A 22673-nucleotide genomic window follows, 5' to 3' on the forward strand; every position below is an offset into this window, starting at 1 on the left:
GAAGTTGCCATTAAACTTTGCTCAAGAGCATTTGAACATGGTATGTCACATCCACATAGGATTAAATGCTACTGCAAGGACACCAAAACTGAAGCAAAAGAATTAGTGGCTCACCAGTAACACCCGTGGCATGTCAGACAGTGTATAACATAACAACAACCTATCTGCAATACAGAGGCAGAAGAGTAGTGCCATACAGGTAGCAGTATCATTAGACAGAGCGGAAAGAAACCACTGAAAATGTAGCCTGTTTGCCCTAGATTTTCAGTGATTAGGAAACCTCTATGGTGCTGCTAAGCACTTCCACCATACCTCTTCAAGGCAAGCATTACCAGTCTCCATACAGACTTCCTGTCATTTGAAAATGTGTCATTGGATGTTTTCAGCAAAAGAAAAAGCTTTGGTCATAAAGCCTCCTTTCTTCTTCCCTGAGGTCACACTGCATCTTTGGGGTGATATTGGGCGCTTGTGTGGTATGGAAGAATTCCAGAAACTCTCACAATAAATAATGCTAATGACCCATACCTTCTAGGGAACTGTGATTTGGGAGGGGAAGTAGGGTTGAAAGACATGTCATTAGAACTTTTCACTTTCTGCACTATTCTCAGCTACACGGTAAATCTTTTCAGCTTGGAGGCAAAATAACTGACCTTATATTCCAAAATCCTCTCTAGTCAAAGACTTGGCTAATGTACTGGATTCATCAAAGGATTTGGACAATGGGACATCAAAGATTCATGCTTTTACCACTCAGAGAATATGAGAAATCTCTATTTTGGAGGAAATGTACTTGCATATTTAAAATATGACAAATACCATATGTTCACAACATAGGTTTGGCAGAACTTTTTTCTCTCTGTGGGTAAACTTCATGCTGTTAACATCACAAAACTTCTAGAGTATAACGTGGTTCAGCCTGTAGGTAAGGCATTTATGATTTGAGAGGAGATGCTGTAATAATTCAGTTCCTGGATGTGTGGAATATATAATGGTGAGAATTGACTTAAGCTGTTGTGAATCCATGTATGGTTGACAGAATAAAGTAATGGACTTGTGCATCTCTCCAAATTTAATACCTTGAGGCTGGGAAAGGTGTTTGCAGCAATAGGATTGTCTATTGGTCTCTGTTCCATCTTACCAAGTCTTGGTTTACTATTTCAAGCACAGTTATCAGTATTTTGGTGAAAGCGCCATTTGCTGATGATTAAAATTTGGGTTCTGTATGTCAAGGAGGTGGCACCAGATGAGGACCTAATCTATCAGTTTAATCATATTTGGCAACATTCATGATATCTGCAAAGAAAATTTAAACTGGCTCAGATGTAGTACAAAATGAATTCCACGCGTCTTCAAGTAAGGCAGGGAAAGATTGGAGATAGCCTTTCATTTCACAGTCTCTCAATCACCTTTTTATTTTATTTATTTATTTATTCATTTATTTATTTTTGTCCGTGACTATTCATCATTCTACAACTTCTCTTGCATCTGGTAGTTTTGCAGAGTTATTAGAGTCAAGGATGCTGCAGAGTTACTGTAGGGTCTTGGCATGTCATTAAAATCTGATTAAAACATCTTTCTGTATATTCACTGAATTCTCTTTGCTTTTTGTTTTAATATGTGATAATATTAAGAACAAAAATGTGAACTATTTAAAAGAGTAAGCACTCCCAAAAGTCCCAGATGATATTATTGAGTCCTAAATCTCTGATTCAGCTCAAAGTTATTCAAGAATAATTTTTAAATTATTCCTTTACTCCAAAAATTTCCTGCCAACTCAATGGCTTAGTTATATACATTATTCTAAAAGACTTCAGAGGAGCTTAGATGACCAAGATCAGGTCTAAGAGCACCTTGAAACATCTGAAACACTTCAGCCTTTGGATAATTACATACGTTTGGGGCCAACCCACATTTCTCTTTGGAGAGTGTTTCCCCTGCATGGCTGCAGACAACAGATGGATCATATGATCTCTGCATTTGGAAAGATGGCATAATTCTGGCAGACTGTCAGTTAAGTGAAGGGGGCTGGTTTCAGATCCTCATTAAGAAAATATACAACCACACGGAGTGGACTGAATGGCAAAATGTGATCACTGGCGCCAGCTTTCATAGAAAATGCAGCACGCCGTTGCAACATGAAATCTGATGTGCTGTGGCTAGATCTAGCTCTATCGGGTTTTATATTCATTTTTCAAATAAATGTGTTTTAAAGAAGACTTTTTTGTGTGTTTCAAGAACCCTCTGTTCATGAATATAGAGAGCAGCAGAACAGTGGATAGGTGGAAGACAAATATGAAGGACCACCAGCCCTGGGGTCGAAGAGGGACATCAAGGCTTTGTTGGGTATTCCCTTAATTGCAAGTTTCTGCACATTTTCTATGTTGAAACTCCTCCTTATACTTCTAATCATGCATTGTGTTTATTGAAGTTGGGTGCTTCTAGCAACTGGCATTTTACCTGGAGACACCTTGAGGTCCAGTGCCTTTTCTCATTCTGTTCAATGGCAACTTTGCACACAGATTTCCACAGATGGATAGGCTTAGGAAGAAAATTCAGAACAATGTAAAATGCACTACAGTTTTCCAGAAATACTGGTTATGAGCAGTAAATGCACCACAATCACTACTCACTGCTGAAGAGAAGAGGTCTAGCATAGCTGCACACCTTCACTTCACTATCAGAGACCAAAATAATGGCTGTGGCCTTAGGTCAAAACTTTTAATTCCCTTAGTTTCAACAGTGATTTATGAGAAATCAGGACCTTAATATTGTATCTCATCTTTGTCATGCAATAAGTAAATGTTCCTAAATAATAGATTGTTCTGTAAATCCTTTGTTAAGCAACCTTTTATCCAGACCAGAGAGATCATCCCTCCCACCTGAACCCAAGATGTTCAAGCACTGAATGGCATTTGATGTGGAATAATTATTACTGTATGCTTTGTGCTATATTCACAACTCTGTCCTTTGATAACAGGGTAAGTTTCAATAGTCAGAATTCATTAGAAATGTTAAAGATTTTATAGTAGGTAAATAATACTAGGGAAAAAAAAAAGTATCAACATCTCTGCCTTCTCCTAGTTCATTCATAACTACTCCGCCTTCTCTTAGTTCATTTATTTATGTTAAAGTCCCTCCAGATTTCTTCTTTGCTGAAAATCATGAAATTGTAATATGAAGAAATCATAAAATGCTCTGCTTTTCCTTGAACTTGGAGCAAGGCTTGGAGCAAGACAAGACGTAACTGGAATTAACATGGACAATTATTACCTTTCTTCTGCTTTCAGAGCTAAAGAAACAGTTAAATCAACAGAGGCTTTTAAGTTTTCCTTTTGAAATTATGGCAGAGGTGAGCCAAAAGCATAAACAGGCCAAGCACCTCAGTGTGCCTGATCACTTTGGCATGAATTAAAGCTCCAGGTAACAATAGGGAAGCTTGTCCTTCTGCATTACAACAACTCTACATGGGAAGCATTCAAAACTCCATGGTGTGGGAGAAGATGCTCTGAGTCACAGTTACAGCACTGAAGCCCTTGTGGGAAATATAAACAGTAACGTAATGTAATGTATATAAACATTTGATTACATTACAGATCTTACAAGTGTAGATTCATGTGAAAATTGACACTACACTACTCAAAAGTAAAGATTACAGGATTGATTCCTTACTTTGACTTCTTTGAAGGAACAGGAATTTCAAATGTATAGGGAACTGGGCTGTGACTGGTGATCCATGGAATGATGGCTGCAAGAAATTGCAGGGGTTTAATATTTATATTAATAATATATCACCAGACCAAAGCTTGTCCCTTAATCTAGGGTAGAATGGAGAAAAAGTGAGATCTAAATGAAATTAAAGAAATTAAAAAAATATATATCTGAGATGCATTCCTTGAATAGATAAATTTTTAAGGAATTACACTTGAGCATTTTTATTCAGTTCTTTTACTCTGGGTATACAATTGTGATGGATATTCATTTAAATATCTCAAACAAGCTTGCTCTTTCACAGTAAAGATTAAGAGAAAGTACTCTGAACTGATTGTTTAGCATTTTTAATTATTTTTAGAACAAGTCTTATTGTACTACAAAAAGATTATAATCAACATACCTATCTGTTCTTTTAATTGTTACAGTATATATGTAATAAGTGTGGCTATCATTGTTGCAGATTAGTTGTATTCAAGCCTAGTGAAAACAACAGAGTCTTATGAAAAATGGGGATTCAGCATGCAGAGTAGCTATATTTAAAACATCATGGCTATTTTTAATTTAAAAAAAGTCCAAAAGTTCCAAGTTCATCAAAGAGACCAAAAGGGTTTAATAGAAAATCTCTTTGAGATGCACCACTGATGTGAAAGAGAAGAAAAATAAATCAAAAACTCTTTTCCACTATTTTTGCTTAGAACCCCCATGACTTCAAAAACTAATTTATTTTAAAGTTTGTAAAGGAAAAGAAGTGTTGTTGGACTAAGACTTCACTTATCAAGTTTCATCCTGGAGGGAATTTTTATAGTTGAGTTATAAACCCTCCACACTAGAGTGTTTATAATGGAAACGCTGACAAATGCGATAATAAACACATTGGGGCCATAGTAGCTGGTCAGAACGTGGATGCAGGAGTTTGTAGTGCTATCATAATATTTTGTTCCATTTCCAGCACTAATTTGCTTAAACCTACTTTCAGGTTGAGCAGCTGTAAAACAAGACTATAGATTGCAAAATCATTTGATTATTTTTACTTCTCTTAGAAAGCTTGGAAATGTCTCTCAAATATGATTTCATTTAGACTTATTTTCTGGTTTACATGTCTGAATACTAATCGTAATGTGATAGCTACAAGGGAACTCAACTTTCTACCATAAGGCAGCCTTCAGTGGGCAAAGAGAATATAAACAAACCCGTCTCAGAACAGGATCTAAAAATGGGCTATGATCAAACAGCTTTAAGGCTTTAGAAAACCCCCTATTATCTTTTCCCAGAAGTAATTGACGCTGTCAGTTTTTGTTCTTAATGCGGTGATAATGGCATGGTGCTCCGGGGAGATCAAGGCCTGTGATTGGCTTCGGCATTGGTGGCAGCAGTGCTTCTGAGCAAGGAAAGTCCTTTAAATACAGTGGGTGAAATCCAAGCCTTGCTGATGTTAGCAGCAGTTCTGCACTCACATCACTGGGGCCAGGATTTCACTGGCTTCCCAAGCCTGACATGCTGTTTTATTGCCCTGTGACTCCACAGAATCTGAGGCATCTATCTTGGATTAAGACGAGGATGAAGGGAGAATGGACCCCACAGTCCCGTTATTTCAGTGAGACAGGATCACACTCCAGCGAGAAACTTGTCTGCAATATTTCCAAAACATGTTCATATTCTTAGCAGACAGTTTCCAGGACTTCAGCACATCCACGTGGGCAAGCTGATGGGTCTGTACGGTTTCCTGATGTTTCACTGAGTATATAAGGGTACGCTTTAGTTTTAGCACAGGTGTGGTAAGAACAAATTGCACCAAGACTACCATTCTGGTCAATCTGTCCCTGCTTTGGAAAGGCATGAAACAAAAAAATTAAAGCCCCTTCATCAGCTTCTCAGCTCCTATACATCAATATGCAGTCAAGAGGTTGCTCTGAAGTCCCTAACACAATACAAAACCTGTCTTGGTACTTTGTGCTGTTTGCATATAGTCTTCACTGTCTTGTACCACGAATGCATTTTTAATTTTAAATATTATTCTAAGAATCGGTGGGTCATATATGAATGTTACTACTGTTCTGTGTTACTGCTGCAAAGTTTCTGGTAATCTATTCGAAATAAGCATTCATAATGCAGGATCCAGGTTTTGATTTGTATTCAAAAATAAAATGTAACATTTTCTTTCTGCTTTTCTTTAGTCTTTAACAAAAGCATAGAAAAGCTTGGATCTTGAACAAATTCCAATGTTTTGTTATTAAAACAAGAAGAGAAAACAATAATTTTTGAATTACTTGTTACAAGCATGTTTACATTGTGAATCTCTTAAAGGCTCTGTGTGCTACAGAGTTCTAATTTTATCCAGTGACTTGAGCAAGAAAAAATATGGAAAGATACATAATCATGCTGTGGAAAGCATAGTTGTATGGAGATGATGGAGAAATAGTGATAAGAAGTGAATATTGAATTGCACATTTCATTATCCTTAAATAATTTGTCTTCATCATTTTGCTTGACACAGCAGTAACAGTAAAATGCATCTTGGTCATGTGAACAGTTGTTGATTTTGGAACACTGCTCATTCCTAGTTCCTTTTCTCATTTTATTTTTAGCAAAAAAACATCTGAAGAGGTGAAACACCCCAGTTTCTAGAGAGAATCCAGCTGCGTTAACTATCCAACTGCTTCTTGGAAAAAAGCATTCTGACAACTAGAAAACAGATGCAATGTGTGGAGTCATGGAGGTCAATGAAAACAAGTGGAAAAGGGATTCAGGGAAGTAAGTGAGAAGAGAAATAATATTGCAGTATTAAAACAGGATATTAGATCACTCATTATAATAATACTGAAGTGAAAGAAACAAGAAAAAGAAGAATCACAACAGCAGCTGACAAAATCAGGAGAGAAGAAATCAGAGGGTGGCATTTAGATCTTAGACATACAAGTCTGAAAATCTTGATTTCACTAATACCACAAATTCATATAGTGGAGATAAAAGCTGTCCTCAAAAGTGCTCGCAGGTCCGCTGCCCATTTACTCCTAATTTCAGTGCAGGATGGACTAGGGAAGGGGAGGGTGACCGAGACACACCAGGAGGAACCGGAGAGGCTCCAGTCAGATAAAAAACCGACCCAGCTCCAGGCCCCTAGGAAAGGGAGCTCCTAGCCCCTTCCCTTAGGTGGGGCCCTGCGGTGGAGCCCTTTTCATCCCCATCCCCGTGGTACGGCCGGCCTGGGCTTCCCCCTCCTCTGCCTTATTCTTTTCAGCATTATTTTTTATTATTTTATTTTATTTTATTTTATTTTATTTTATTTTATTTTATTTTATTTTATTTTATTTTATTTTATTTTATTTTATTTTATTTTATTTTATTTTGCAACGAAACTTGTGGGCCCTTAGGAGCAACAACAACAAACAACAAAATGAAACAAACGAAACAAAAACAAACAAAACAAAAACAAACAAACAAACAAAAAAGGAAAATCCAGCGAGGGGGGGAAGCCTCTGAGTGACATTCCCGAAATCAAAGCCTACATGCTTCCGTGCTTTATTTTTCTCTCTTCGGAGGGCACAAACACCACACCCCGCCCGCACTGCATCGTGCTGGGTGCGAGTGCCGGCACTGGCCGCCCACAAGCAGGGCAAAGCTGATCCCTGGGAGAGAATCGTGACACCGAGCGGTTCCGAGCAGATGTTCCGCTTTACTCGCCCTGTGACACACGGCATGGGCTCGGCAGGCTGGATTTCAGAGAAAAGGGAGTTGGTTTGTGTTTATTAAAAATAAATAAATACACAGAGAGGGGGTTTCCTAGTCCCTGGCTGGGCCAGCAACTGCTGAAGAGCCAGTCCGCGGGCTGGAGAATCTCTGGTGCCCCGTCCGACCCGGCCTCGAAGGCGGCACATTGCCACATTGCAAAAATTTAAAGCAAGCAGGCGAAGCAACAACAACCAAAAAGCCCCAGACTTTTTTTTTTTTTTTTTTTTTTTTTTTTCCCTTTACAAAAATGGTATATATTAGCAAATCTACACACAGGGAAGCCCTCTGCCCCTCCTCTTCCCCCGCTCCCCAGGCACTGCTCGGTCTGTGCCCCACGCCTGCACGGCCCTGGCTGCGGTGCAGGGTGCCCGGGCACGGCTCCAAGCGCCACTGGGGGGTGGTGGCCGGCCCCCAACCCTGTCCCGCCGGTCCCCAGCTCTCCCTAGCTCGCCTCCTGCTTGCCGCAGCCGTCCAGGAGCTCGGTCATGAAGGAGATGTACACTATGGCCAGGCGCAAGGTCTCTATACGGGAGAGCCTCTTCTCGTAGGCGAAAGTGGGCACCTTCTTCCTCAGCCGATCAAACGCCTCGTTGAGGTTGAACATCCTCTTCCTCTCCCGTATGTTGGCAGCCTGGCGCTGGGCGTAGGTGATAACTCGCTTTCTCCTGGGTCTGTCCAGGAGGGAAGCGCTCCGCATCCTCTCCTCTTCCTCCTCCTCTTCCTCGTCTTCGGGACCTCCACCTCCGAAAGCAGCCAGGGGCAGTCCCCGGGCCATTCCCTCCCGCAGGGACAGGGCTCTGTCCCCGAACGGGGACCTGGAGGTGACCTCGCAGAGCCCCAGGCTCGGCCCGGCCCGGGGGGGACCGTGAGGGGCTCCCAGGGAGAAGTCGGCCACGATGTCCAGCACCGAGGCGCCCAGCAGCCCCTCCGGGCAGGGCACTTGCGGGGCTCTGCCGTGCAGCCCCGGGCGCTGGTGGGTTGGGAAGAGGCTGGCTGACATCTTACTTCAGACAGGGCTTAATCTGGTCCCCCATCCCCAGCCCCAGCGGCGTTAATATTTATAACCCCCCGGATAACAGGATTAGCAGGGCTAGAAAGAGCGGCTGTAAAATTTCTCTCCGTGATGCTGATGAGAGGAGACAGGCAGCCCCCTCGGGGACGCGTGGATGCTCCCGAGAGAGGAGTCCCCAGCGAGTCAATCCTGTCACAGCGATCAAGGACAGTTCCTTCTTGGCAAAACCCTCCGCTCTTACCTGCTGAGCACTTTTGTCTCTTCTCACACACCCGCAACCAAACGATTTTCAGCCTCTTTAAAGCCCGGAGCAGCAGAGCCGGGTCTCCACTGGGCTTGCTTTCCTGCTTTCTGTCGGGATCTCTGAGCCCTGAGAGCCGGCCGGACAATTGATGTCAGGCAAGTGCATGTATGCTTTTAATGATGTCCCGAAGAGGGGACCTGCATGCAGAGGGTCACCGGGGAATGTTTACCCTGTATCCCAGCGCAATGGGAGCTGAATGACAGGACCTCCATTAGCCTAAGTAAGCATTGTAGGGGACCCGATATTGCATTCCCGGTAGTAACTGTTGGCATCGTCCTCTCCATTCCCCCTAAATCCCCTTCAACTAGAGTTCAAACATCTTTCCAGCGTGGCACTAAAAGGCTGCTTCGTAAAGCTCATTTCGGTTCGGGCGATCTCAAAGCATTCGCTTTGAAACCCCTTCCTTCTGCCCAGGAGACGAGGATAAGCTGCTCCTATTCAGGGCAGCGGCTGCTCTCACCCACACCCCTCGCAGAGCCGTCCCGGTCACCGGCGGTGCACGGATGAATCAACCTGACTCCACGCCCTGATAACGCTGGATACACGGCGCAAAATACCGTGAAATGCACATCAACACACCCGCACACCCGGCACCGCCTAATACCTTTCTTTGATCAGGGTTTCCTTGGGGACGGACGTGGGGGATTGGTTTGCTTTTTTTGTCTTGGGAAGCTGGGAGAGGTTAGGGGTTGTATCTTTACCCCACCACATCACAGACTATCTCCAAGCAAACAGCCTGGCAGGGTTAGGCGCACCCAGGTTGAACTGGATCGATTTTCCTTGGCACACGATGTGTGTGCACCGCGCGTTTAGGAGGTGCTGCTCGTTACTCTTGCCCTGCCTTCGTAAGCCCTGTCATGCATTGTTGCCACTCTCACTTTAGAGTGAAATTAGTTAATTAGAAATAATTAGAAAATAGTTTCTAATTTCTAAGGGGATTTCAAAGCCCATCAGATGAAAGCAGACGGGTGGGGGCTGCCGAAGGATCAACCTCCGCCAAAACCCTTTCTGTTTGCCTACAGGACCGCAAACATTGCCGATGGCAGACCAGGATCCGCCGTCGTTTACACCGCGGCGAGCATCCCAAATATCCTTTTTTGTTTGTTTGTTTGTTTTCCCTGGGAAAGGTGCCGCCGTAACGACCCCCCAGCCTCCCTGCCAGCTCCGTGTGCTCTGGCCGGCAGGCGATGGGGAGCGATGCGGAGCGTTGCGGAGCGACGCGGAGCAGCCCGGATACATTGGACAGCTCCGGGGAGGCGCGCCCGGCCGGCGGCGGCCGCGGCAGCACAGGTAACGCAGCCCCTCGGGGGGGCACCGTCCTTCTCCAACTGTTTTGGGGGCCAGTGCGAGCCTCTCCTCCTCTGATCACACCGCCACCGTCACCGCTGCTAGGCGTGGTGACTGCTGGACGAGTGTAATGGCATGCCCAGGGCTAAGGAGAGAGGCAAATTGCAGGAAGACTGCTTCTACATGTATTCTTAGTAAGGTTTCTTAGCAAACGGAGATGTGCTTATCTATCAGGCATATCTTTCACCCGGTGAATTAATTAAAAGGGAGCTGTAAAGCATCTGCTAGGAAAAATGTTTACTTGAGAGCATCCTTAGATAACGTTAATTTGGAGAGCTCTAAACGCTAACTGTTAAGCGAAAAGGCTGCATAGAAAAAAAAATATTATATATATATATAATCGACCTGCAAAGGGATGTAACTTATTTGAGCTCCCTTTAATTGAGGTGGCAAGCATTTCGTTTGAAGACATGGAGGTATAAATTAAGAGCATATGCTAGCAGAAGTGTGTGACCACAAGGTGCAAAGTTATCGGGGAAATACAAATACTTCAGATAATGAAACAAATGAAGAGTCAAATGTGAAATCGTCAGCTCTGTGTCAATCTTTACATGAATTTCTCGTTATGTGAGAAACTGTCTTTTAGAGGAAGATAGAGCAGCCCTTCCCTAGGGTCTTTTCAGAAAGACACTCCTGCTCACATCTCTAGTTTCACGCTGTTGCAGGAGACAAACTACAAAGAAAACTGAAACGAGAAGCGAGAAAGTAAAGGGAGAAGGTTGCTGAGTCAGTATTGCTGTGCAAAGCGATGTAAAATACGACATAAAAGATTTAGAGGGGGTGTACCTGCCTCTGGATCCTTAAAGGAAGCACTAAAGCCAGGATTACAACCAGATGGAATGTTGTAGCAGCAAATGAAGACTTTTAGCAAAGGTGACTCCTCTTGTCAATCTGCTTTTTTATTTTATTTTATTTTATTTTATTTTATTTTATTTTATTTTATTTTATTTTATTTTATTTTATTTTATTTTATTTTATTTTATTTTATTTTATTTTATTTTATTTTATTTTATTTTATTTTATTTTATTTTATTTTATTTTATTTTATTTTATTATTTTATTTTATTTATTTTTTCCTCTTGCTGTTTTGTTTCCTGTTTTTCTCCCCTTACCTTTATTAAAATATTGAATTTTCTCTTTTAATAATGTTTGCAAATTATTCATAATTAACTCAATTAACTATGATTTGTAATAATTCTAGGACAGTTTTCAGACCAAATTAGGTACTTAGATCAGTGTTTTAGATGTCATACCTTTTCAATTTAGATCGTACCTTTTCATTTCACTTTTTGTCACATTTTTTTTTTTGCTCACAAGATACATACCAATACTAAGCACTGATGGCTACACCTTCAAGCCTCTCTGCAACTATTTACATAATTGTTTTTCTTCAGAAATGTCTGTAATATGATTCTAGATGATCATGAAGATTGGGATCAAGACGCAAAAAATAATAAATAGCTCGTCTGATCTATTAGCCCTATCAGAAGACATATATATCTCCTTACGCCCACACCAATTATGCTAAACTTTGAAAATCTAAATCTTTTAATATACCTCCCTATATAACAAATCCAATGCCCTTTGTGCTGGCAGAAATTATGAAAATGTGCATTTTAATTCAGTGTGCCTCTATGAAAATAGTTTTATTTGTTTTAACTCTGGATTCTGAGTGCCTGTGATAATCATTTTTCACATTATCATACATGAAAAGACAGCCACTCTGATGATTTAGCATTACTGATGGACATGTTATAGGTTTTAACAATACAGACCTGTATTTTACTAGAAAATTTATTGGAAGTCAGTATGAATCCTTGGATGTTGAATTAAGGTGTTACTGTCCAACAAACATGACTCAGCAAACAAGATGCTGGAAGATGCTCTAGAAACCACAAAAAGCTAGATATCGAGCTGAAACAGTATCTATACACTTTTCTGGTAAAATGGTACAAATCTTCTCTACTTTAATTGACCCATTAATAGCCAGACAGTTGCTATCATTCTCAAGCTGTGGCCTGATTAACAGAAACAGATGTAGTATGTAGCAGGTTGAATCTCTCTTTCAACTTACTGATATTGCAGCTGTCTGATCTTGTTGTTAATCTTTAAAATTATGGTAATGGATCAGGACTTCATTACCCCAGAGCAAAAGACATTTCCTGCCCTTTTGAGCTCACAGTTTGCATCTCTGGCAGACTGGACCAGATCAGTGGAGTATATGTGCGAAGACAGGACAAACTTGAATGTGAATGAACAGAGTTTGTAAAATATCTTAGCTTGACACTTGCTCAATATGTGGTGGAGAGGAAGCAAGTGAGGAGACCACTGAAGAATTAATACAGAAAGGATACATTTAAGTAAAGGTAGCTGAAGACCGGTTGTTTTCATAATGGAAGAGTGTAGTGGCATTCAGGTGAAAGCAGAGCACAATGTGATTGAATGTAGTATCACCAGAAGGGTAAAGGAGACCTTTGATGTTTCAATGCAATATGAAATCACAGAGGCAGGGAACATTGGGCTGTGATAGTGTATACATTCAAAGAGTCTATATTTGAGTCAGTTGTGAAGCTGAAGAAGGCTTAAAAAATGTATTTGTTGAATTGGTCAGTACAGTTTTGAGTGACTTGTAACAAAACTGGAGAGGAGGAAGACTGCTGAAGTCAGAATTGAAGTTAATGTAGGCCAGAGGAAGAAGGGCCTTCATGGTTGAAACAGCTGGGAAAGCCTTTCAACCATACATTGGGTACAGGTAAAATGTATGAACACAAAATTATTTTCCTTTGACTTGTTCATATCTCATCCTGAAAGAATAGACTCTATCTGTTAAGAAAACTGCAATGGATACTATAAATGGAGTCATATTACCTAACTGTTCGCTCTTACCCAGATATTGATTTATCCTGGAGTCACTAACTCCTGCAGGGATGTGAGTATCTGTAGTGGATTCCACAGTCCACTTGCTAGTCTCTTCCTATTATCTTCCAAGACAGACTGTCTAAAGAGCTTAGGGATACTGGCTTGTAACTTGGATACCTTCAGTCCTGCAGGATGAATCTTGGCTCTAGATTTAGGAGTCTATGAACAAATACTAAACAAGAAATCAGTAATGTACATATCCAGAGTGTGCAGACAAAGGCAACTGGATATATTTGCCCAGAATTTGAGTCTGGAAGAATTTTCTGCAACCTTTTTTTCTGCAACCAAATACCATACCCTGTTTGCAGTGTAAGAATTAACTTTATTCCTTACATTGATGATACAGTAAGTAAGTTCTTCTCAAAAGTATGTGAATTAATATGAGTCTGGCATAGGGACTGGTTCTGTTCTTTAAAACATAATATATCCAGAGAAGCTAGAGAAATCTGGTCCCAGAAGTAATTTTAGGCACTGATCATACCTGTAACTGATTGCTTGAATGTATCACCATGTCACAGCCTGTCTTTAATAGGACTCCAATTTGAATACAAACATACACTTACAAAGATGGGATTTCATGACTTGTCTCTCCCTTAAAAAAAAAAAAAAAAAAAAAAAAAAGACATTCAGTAACATCATTTCTCCCTGGAACAGGAAAGTAAAACTCAATGTTTTGTGTGAAACCTAGTAAAACTATGAACACTCTGCCAGTAAAGTGCATTAATTTCTATTTACAGTTGTATTACACATCATCTGAAGATTTTAAAGGAGTAGCTGCTGCTATTTCCAGATACGGAATGATGAAGAAAAAGTTTGAAAAGGCAATTTTGGGTAAATCATAGACAAATGAAATGAATAGCTGTGGTTAGGATCTGAAACAATTCATCATGCTTGCAAGGTTTTATGAATGACACTTTACTCCTTAATCATAACCTTGGGGGTGGGAAGGACTGAGGACAGGATGTGCATTAAGGTTGGATTGTCATCCCTAATTTGGCTTTTTAACAGTGGACATGAAAAATGTAATGTTATTTAAACACAACCTCTTTCATCTTGATTTTACTGTATAAATATTGTTTGTGGAAAATGGAATGCAATAAAAATGTGTATTGTTTACCTAGGACTTTGGATGTTTTCCAAATTGTTAATATATTTCATTAGTTTAATCATTATGAAAGTGTGGACAAGAGCCATTAATTAATGCTTTTTTCTCTTCCATATCTCAAAAATTGTAGAATGCAGGGAAATACCATGCTGAGATCCATAGTTGCTGACAGACTTTATGTGTCAACAGAAAAATTCTATGTATGATGGTGAATTAAGATTTGTTACCAAAAATGTATCTGTAGATTACATTCTTATTTAGTGAGGGTCAAATGGGTCAAATGGGTCAAATGAGTCAAATGAGACATTTTTTTTCTTTTTGAACTACTCAGCTTTTGATCTTGTGATACTGATAGCACAAATTCCAGGTAGAAGGTAGAATATGCTTTTTTTTTTTTTTTTTTTTTAATCTGAACAGAGGTTAACAGCTCACCCGTTATAATCCTCAGGTGCATCTACTGCAGCTAACAAGGAGGCTTACACTAAAACTCATGTCTAAAGAATGGGTCCCCTCTGCCAAGTCTCTGAATCAGTTACTGCATTGCTAGATTCTGGTTTTTATATTCTCCTAAGGATATGTAATTCGTTACTTTGCTAGTCAGGAATACTCTTTTAAATTATTATTATTATTTTTAAAAACATTTTTCCTGCTTTTCATCAGATATTTAAAAAGTAAACTGCAAAATGAAAGCTTTCATCCTGTGCTCTGTGATATCATATCATGCCCACATGTGGCAGGGGTGAAATCTTTAGATCCATTGTGCTACTTGCTGTCTCTAAGCCTATGAAGACAAATGTTATCCTCTGCTATTAGGACTTGAAGGAAGATGACTTTGTCAGAAGACTTTACAGATATTAGACGGCAGCAAAGGACTACTGAGGAGAAGACAATTTGTTCCTTTCTACAAAGGAAAACATGATCTATCAACACTTGTAATTTCTGACAAACTTGGTCCAACCTCATTTATCCCCTCCAGTCTACTTTTATCAATGAATGTCCTGTCTCTCTCCTCTGTCTCTCTCTGTCTCTCTCTGTCTCTCTCTCTCTCTTTTTTTTTTTTTTTTTTTTTTTTAATAATTTGTTACCTTGTCCTATCTCTTCTCTCTTTCTCTCTTAAAATATCTTCATTCCATACCCCACTTCTTGGACTCAGTACATTTGTCCCAGTTCCCCTGAGTCTTACCTCCTGGGTCAACTTCCCATTCATCTGTTTAGGTTCAGCTGTCTTTTTCTCAAATTTCTATTTCTCACATTTTGTTTGTTTGTTCTTCTCTTTCCTGTTAAATGTAGTTAGTGTTATCCTTTGCAGTTAGTGTTATCCATCCCCAGATCTTGCTCTGGCACGACAGCTCAGAGCTCCAGTAACTTCACTTAGCAGTGAGCCCAAGCATGGGCAGAATTTTTAAAGAATCAGGCTACTATAATCCAAATGTATAAACAAGCTAGAATATTTGAAGGCTTATAATCAGTAGTATTTTCTATAATGTCAGGTTTTCAATGAGATATTTAAATGTAGATTGCTCTAAAAATATATTTGATTTTCAGAATTTTGAAGGGTGAAGAAAACAATATATTTCCCAATAACTTTTATCTGAGCACAATAATTTTGACTGCATTACAGAATAAAAAGATATCATTAAGGTCAAAGTAACTGATCTTAACAATTCATGATATTATTAGTAATAATCATGTATTGTAATTATTTAAACTGGTGTTAACTATACAGATCTTTTTTACAGGCTCAGCAACTAGAAGGTAAAGAAGCCTTTTAAACATTATTTGAGTCTCCTTTTTTTTTTTTATTTCCCTTAGAATTCAACAAAACATATAATTTTCAGGTACCCAATCACATTGTACATTCAGCAAAGAAACACATACGATTGTGTTACAGAGTCTGCCTTCTAAAACACAGCTAATAAGACTATAATTTTGTTACTATGGGGTAAAATAAAATAATAAATTTGGGGGCTATTAGAACCCACAATGAATCAATATATTGGTATTTTTTTGAACAGCCACACTAAAGCAGTCTCTCCTCCTCAAGACATTGCATCACTCATTACCCTTCCTTCTATTTTTGTGTATTTTATGTAGTGACAAAACCGAAGTTTTAGTATGCTGTGGAGTTTGATGCTTATCAGTAGTTATGATTTAGGAATTATCATGAATATGTGGGAAGCTTTTGTGACTAAATAAGGAGAAGCTGGGTATGTTCATACCTTGATAGCCTGGCCCTGGCTATCAAAGAAGAAGGTCAGATATTGCTTTTGTGGAGGTAAAGTGTTTCTCTCACTGCATCCCTAAAATGAATGCTTCCCAGAGCACCAGAAGGTCTGGAGATTTAGAAAGGAGCTGGGGTTAGTTCTCAGAGGTTTATCACACAAATATTAAGCCCTCATCTCATGGAATTGAATTTATCAAATTCCAAATTTTGTGCAGTGGAGGCAGGCTGAACCTAAAAGTTGTGGCAACTATGGCAGTGTTGCTTATAGTAAATAAAAACATATGCAGTATTTTTTAAAAGTAAATTGTAAATAAAATATGCAACCCAGTGGATGTTCTAGGCTAGACAATGAGGAATGAAGAATCATACTGTAGTACAAGTCTATTTTCTTTACACTATTTCTTTATGTCCTCTTCTCCCTTCCATACCATCTTTTACTCCATATTTGCCCAACTTCAGAGAATTCTGTCTCATCCCACGTTAGGGAATTTCCTCAGACTAACTATGGGGAACAAGAGCGTCAATTCATTACACAAAGGACCTGGTGAATCAGAGCAAGAGATACAACTTTATCCTTATATTTAAAATTGCCCTCAGACCATAAGCACAATTATGTAAGTATTTTAAAAAGGACCTGCTTTTATTGTTACCCATAGATGTAACTCTAGAATCATGTAGATACAGTGTACCGACTATGCCATGTTTTGCTAGCACTGGAGTAAGCATAGCTGTAGAGACTAATATTATTGTTACTCTGTCTTTTCATATTGGCTTCCATTCAAACACCTCACAGAGAATTCTAAACTACATGTACAGGCATGTACTTAATACACCTGCAAAACCCTTAAGTGTGTCACGTTATGCAGGAGTAAACTGAAAAGAAGTGGGTTCATTTATTTGCATCGGATTACCAAAATACATTAGTTGCGAAGCTAAGAACAAGCCCACTATCTCTGGACTACTAGCGTAATTCTTTAATTGCTAGGTAATACTGACTCACACACTCAATGAAATCAAATCATTCACGTTTGCTTTCAAAGCTAAACCTCACTGGGATTATCTCATTTGTGAGACCAGATCCAGAGATAATAAGTTAGGAATGGAACAATCCCTTTTCACTTTAACTCCAGAAAGATTGAATAATTGTAGAAATCTATTTTCTTTTTGGCTTTTCAGAAAAAAAGGACACATAAATCCCATTTTATTTAGCTTGGGTATAAAATCAGCATTCTGAATTAAACCCTTGACGTACAGTAGTACACAGTATTAATTCAAAGGGAGTGTCCTAGGATGTTAAAGATTAGCCATGGTGGTTTTGGTTTAGTCTTTATTGCTATGAGAGACTTTTTTCCAGGATTTCTTTACTCATTCCTCTAAGCCTATGTTGAAAGGGAGTTTTTAATGCATTCTGAAGCAATCACATCATTTGTCTTTTTTTTTTTTTTCACTTTCTGTTAAGTATTAGGTTTAATTTATTTCTTCAAAATATTTTTAATCACATTAATTTTTAATTTCATTCTGTATTTTTGAAAGCATTAATGTTATTTGGTTTACTATTCAAAGAAATGCATACCACTGATATTTTATTAAAGAAGTTGTGAGAATGAAGTGTTCTAATTAATAGTCTTTTAATATTCACATCCTTGTCTTATCAATAGTTAAAATAAAATTAATCATTGCGTATAAACAACTGTAGATCTGGGCAGTTGCATAAGTTTACTAAGATATATATTTAACTTAGTGCTCTTTACAGTGACAATGGCTTCAGGATAATTTCCCACTGGCCATATGTTATGACCCAAGGACACTGAAAGAGCAGGCTGAAGTGAGTCCCAGGCTGCTCTGTCTGAAAAATTCTTTGGTTTTCTGGAAAGAAACTAGAAAAAGGGTAGCTTCATGCCTATCTTTAAGAGAAGTGAGAGGAGGACTTGGAGAATTACAGGCCAAAGTAATTAGTCCCTAATCAAAAAGATTGTATCTTTATGATCATAAATATCATAAAGCACTCCTCCTTGGAATATGTCTCCAAACACACAGAAACAATCAGAAATAACACAGATTTAGCAAGGACAAATCATGCTTGATCAGCTTGATTGCCTTCGATCATATAACGGCATGTTGAGTTGTCAGGAGGAAAGCAATAGATATTTGGTCTTCAGGAAGCTTTCTAGCACAAAAGTGCTAAATCCCTCACAGGATTCCTCGTGGAAGCTGAGAAAGCATGGGCTGGGAAAAAAAAAAAAAATCTTAGATGCACTGTAAATTGGCTCTACCACCATATTTAAATGTCACCACCTTCTTCTCCCTCCTCACTCTGAATGGTGCAGGGGAACAGGGAATGGGGGCTGCGGTCAGTCCGAGACACTTCATCTGTGCTGCTCCTTCATGGCCACTCTGCCCCTGCTCCATGTAGAGTTCCTCCCACAGGATGCCATCCTTCCCTAAGTGAGCCAGTAGGGGCTACCCACAGGCAGGAGCTCCTCAAGAACTGCTCCCACATGGCTCCATACCATGGGGTCCATCTGTCAGAAGCAAACTGCTCCAGCACGGTTCTCCCATGGGCAGCAGCTCCCCCCAGACCTCCTGTGTGGGCTCCTCTCCACGGGCTGCAGTTCTGGCCCGGGGCCTCCTCCACGGGCTGCAGCCTGCTCCACAAGGGGTGTCTCCACAGGCTGCAGGGGAACTGCTGCTGTGTGCCTGGAGCACCTCCTTCTGCACTGGCTTTGGTGGTGGCAGGGCTGTGGTTCTCACTCCTCTCTCCCAGCTACTGTTGCACAGCAGTTTTTTTGTTTTGTTTGTTTGTTTTTTGTTTTTTCCTTCCTTAAATCTGCTCTCCCAGAGGCCCAACCACTGTTGTTCACTGGCTCAGCTCTGGCCAGTGGCAGGACCCTTTTGGAGCTGTCCAGAACTGGCTCTGACCTGGCATGGGGCAGCTGCTGGGCTCTGCTCACAAAGGCTACACCTGCAGTCCCCCTGCTACCAAGCTCTTGCCCCATAAAACCAATACAACATGGGACAGAATAACCTCATGTATCAGTCAGGGAAAATCAGGCTGGGAAATGACTGGCTGAGTGAAGCCCCCTGAAAAGAACTTGGGCTAGAGATGGATTCCAGGTAGAATATAAACCAGTAGTGTACTCTTATTGTAAATAAGCTAAACCTTACTATGTAAGGTTTTGTGAAGGAGTAGACAAAATGAAGTTATTGTTGTTCTCTGCTTGGCACTGATGAGGCTGTAAAAGGAATACAAATCTCAGTTTGGAGGTCCAAAGTACCTGACAGATTCAGTGACACTTTGAAGATGATGATGAAGAGAGGTCGTTTAGTCTGACAAAGAAGTGACTAATCTATTAGCAACCTAGCAACCTGCAACTATTACAAGGGAGGGGATGTAAAGATGAAAAGACAAGTGCTTCTTAATTGTGTCAGCACTGGAAAAGATTGCCCAGAAGAGGATAGGAAGTATTTACTCCTGAAGGTTTCATTGTCAGGAGAGCACAAAGCAATGTCTGACGTGATTTAGTGCTGGTAAAAGCCCACTTGGTGTGTGAGAGACCTCCAAAAGTCCCCTACAAACAACTTTTCAATAACTGTGTGATTCTTGGAATCCAGATTTCTGAATTAAGATATCTTTTTCCTTTGAGAAGAGCACACTTCCTTCCATCAGGAGAGGATATGACTTATTTCTCCAGGTTCTGAAAAATTATTTGGAGAATTTATTTAGTATAGATGGCCAATATAATATCTTAATTGTATTTATGGTCATGACATCTGAAAAAATAAAACACACAGTGTTCATAGATACCCCTGTATAGGTAGTGCCATTCACTTCCAGTGTTCTAAGAATGTGTTACCAAGTGCTGAAATGATTTTCTGGCTCATGGCTTCCATTCTTCTTTAAAATAAACTAATGAATGTAATGGGCAGGGGACTGTATAGAATGTTTCCTACTAAAAAACAAACAAACAAACACACATAAAAAAAAAAAAAAAAACAACCAAAAAAAACAAGCAATCAAACAACAAACAAAGAAAGAAAAAGCAATCAATCCATCAGACTACTAACAATCTAAAAAAGTGATCTGAAGGATAGTACTTCTTTTAATGACTTCTTTTCTAAACTATTCAACTAGCCAGAATATATTTTCTGTGATCTGATCCTCACCTTAGATTTTCTTCTCATTCAGTAACTTGTAGAGAACAGAGAACATCTGGAATGCTACAATAAAGGAAAACATCAACACAGAATATTCTTAATGATTAGATGATATGTTACCTGAAAATACAGTGGAAACTAACTAATTTGTACTGTACAGGCAAAGATAACGAGAGTCATATATTTTCCTCTCTGCTTCGTTATATACAAAATTCCAGAATGATTTTCAGTTTTTACAACAGAGAGAATATTTCACATGTATGCAGTTTGGTTTTCACAGGGCTGTAAATAATTTTAAGTGTTTGCATTGGTTGTTGATTTTAATCTTTTAGATGCATGAACTCTTGATTTTTTATCAGGTTTTTATAAAACCATGATACAGGATTATCCATCTTAAAAAATTGCATTCCTTTCCTGTAAGTCTGAGAAGAATTTATATCCTGAAGGCTTTACTCTAGAATATCTTTTAACATCAAAAAGGTAAAATTATAAATAGATTGTATTTCTTTCAGATGTCAATTTAATTTTTTTCCTTCCAAACTCTGTAATTTAATTTTGAAGTTCACTTTGAAAATAAACAATAAATGAATGTGTTTTCAGAGATAATGCTTTTTCTTTGCTCAAAATAAAAACAGACATCTGGTTTTTAAATTATTATCTTTTAATTGTCAACCTACTCAGTAGTTTTGTGGAATTTCAAAATGGCATTTATTTACCAATCAGAAGAATATGGGGTTGACAGCAATCTTTCTTTTTGTACATGTATACACATACCAGTTATTCTCTTTTATGTTTCATATGTATCATTTGCATCCAGTTACAGACAATGCTATATTTTCAAAGTGTTGCAAATACAACAAACCTTATGGCATGGTGACCACTATTTTATTTAGCAACAAAAATAGTTTACTCTATGAATGGGCCCATGTTCAAGTGAATATTACCAGTATTATGTTAATACATGTGAATATATATATAATATTCATTTAAACTCTACTATTTCTGCTCCTTGCTATCATTCACAGTCTATTGATATAAAACAAGTTCTATCTATCCTTCCAACCAGATGGTTAACGTTACATGTGATTGTATGAAAGCTCTGATATGAAATGCCTATGGCTTACTGGATTACACTCTGCCCACATGTTTCAAATTAATAGTAAAAAAGGAAGAAAAAAAGAACCGGTGAAATCTTGCTATAAAAGAACAAGACTTTATTGTATAACGGGATTGCAGATGTGGAAAGGTGCTCATAATAAGGCTACACTATTTTTGTTTCATTGTGCATCTGGAATGCCAAAGGATCTTTAAGGCACTAGCAGCTCATAGTAGACAGTCTTGGCTTTTTGATTAACTTAATATTCAGAGAAATGATTCTTTTTTGTAAACTCTGTGCCATTCATCATCATATTGTTATTTATGTAATCACAAAATGATTTACGAAGTCAGGACTTTTTTTCTAATTTCTGAAACAATTTTAAGACATCAAAGACTTCCAGATATAAACATCAAAGAGCAGCCCAAATCAGAGATTTCTGGCTAAGACAGTTTAGTTCATTTAATATCCTATGGTTTTCTAAGGATTAAATTACAACAGCATATAAAATTCTTGGAATCTGTCTAAGGAAGCTGTACTTTATACTTATTAATTTATTACAGTTTTTTTTTTGTTGTTTTGTTTTTTTGTTTTTTTTTTTTTTCTTTTGTTGGGCAAAAGACTTTGTAGTAGGGAGGATGCCATCTTTTCAATTTATCAAACCAGCAGCAAATTCTTGTGAAATATTAGAGGTACAATGATCTAATTCTACAGGGAATTGAGAGATGTGTTAACTGAAGAAATATTTGCACAAGAGCTTGGGATGAAACACAGTTCTTTCCTTGTAATCAACCCAGTACATTGGGACATTTACTTGATTTGAACAATAATATTCTGAGAAAAAGATGAATCAAGAATGAAATGACTTCTTCACAAGGGGAATACTTTCAGTTGCTATAGTTCATGGAAATCAGTAGGCCAGGATTCTAGTATTAGCTAAATGATGTAATTCAGAAATATTTTCCATTATTTTCATGATTTACAGCAGGAGGACACCATAGAAGCTGGTCATTTGGATGCTGGACACTGCATCCATGACTCTGCAACCATGACACCATGACACTGGTACTT

At 39.0% G+C, this 22673-nt stretch overlaps 1 protein-coding gene across 1 annotated transcript; it reads right to left on the reverse strand.

Annotated features, from left to right (window-relative positions):
• Window positions 1-7882: 7882 nt before the first annotated feature.
• Window positions 7883-8440, reverse strand: FERD3L (Fer3 like bHLH transcription factor; the record flags this gene model as incomplete). Its single annotated transcript, XM_082752311.1, has 1 exon — window positions 7883-8440. The coding sequence occupies one exon, from the start codon at window positions 8438-8440 to the stop codon at window positions 7883-7885; it is 558 nt and encodes a 185-aa protein (XP_082608437.1).
• Between the last annotated feature and the right edge of the window lie 14233 nt (window positions 8441-22673).

This window comes from Aythya marila (genome assembly GCF_965140915.1).
Source record: "Aythya marila genome assembly, chromosome: 2".
Taxonomy (NCBI): Eukaryota; Metazoa; Chordata; class Aves; order Anseriformes; family Anatidae; genus Aythya; species Aythya marila.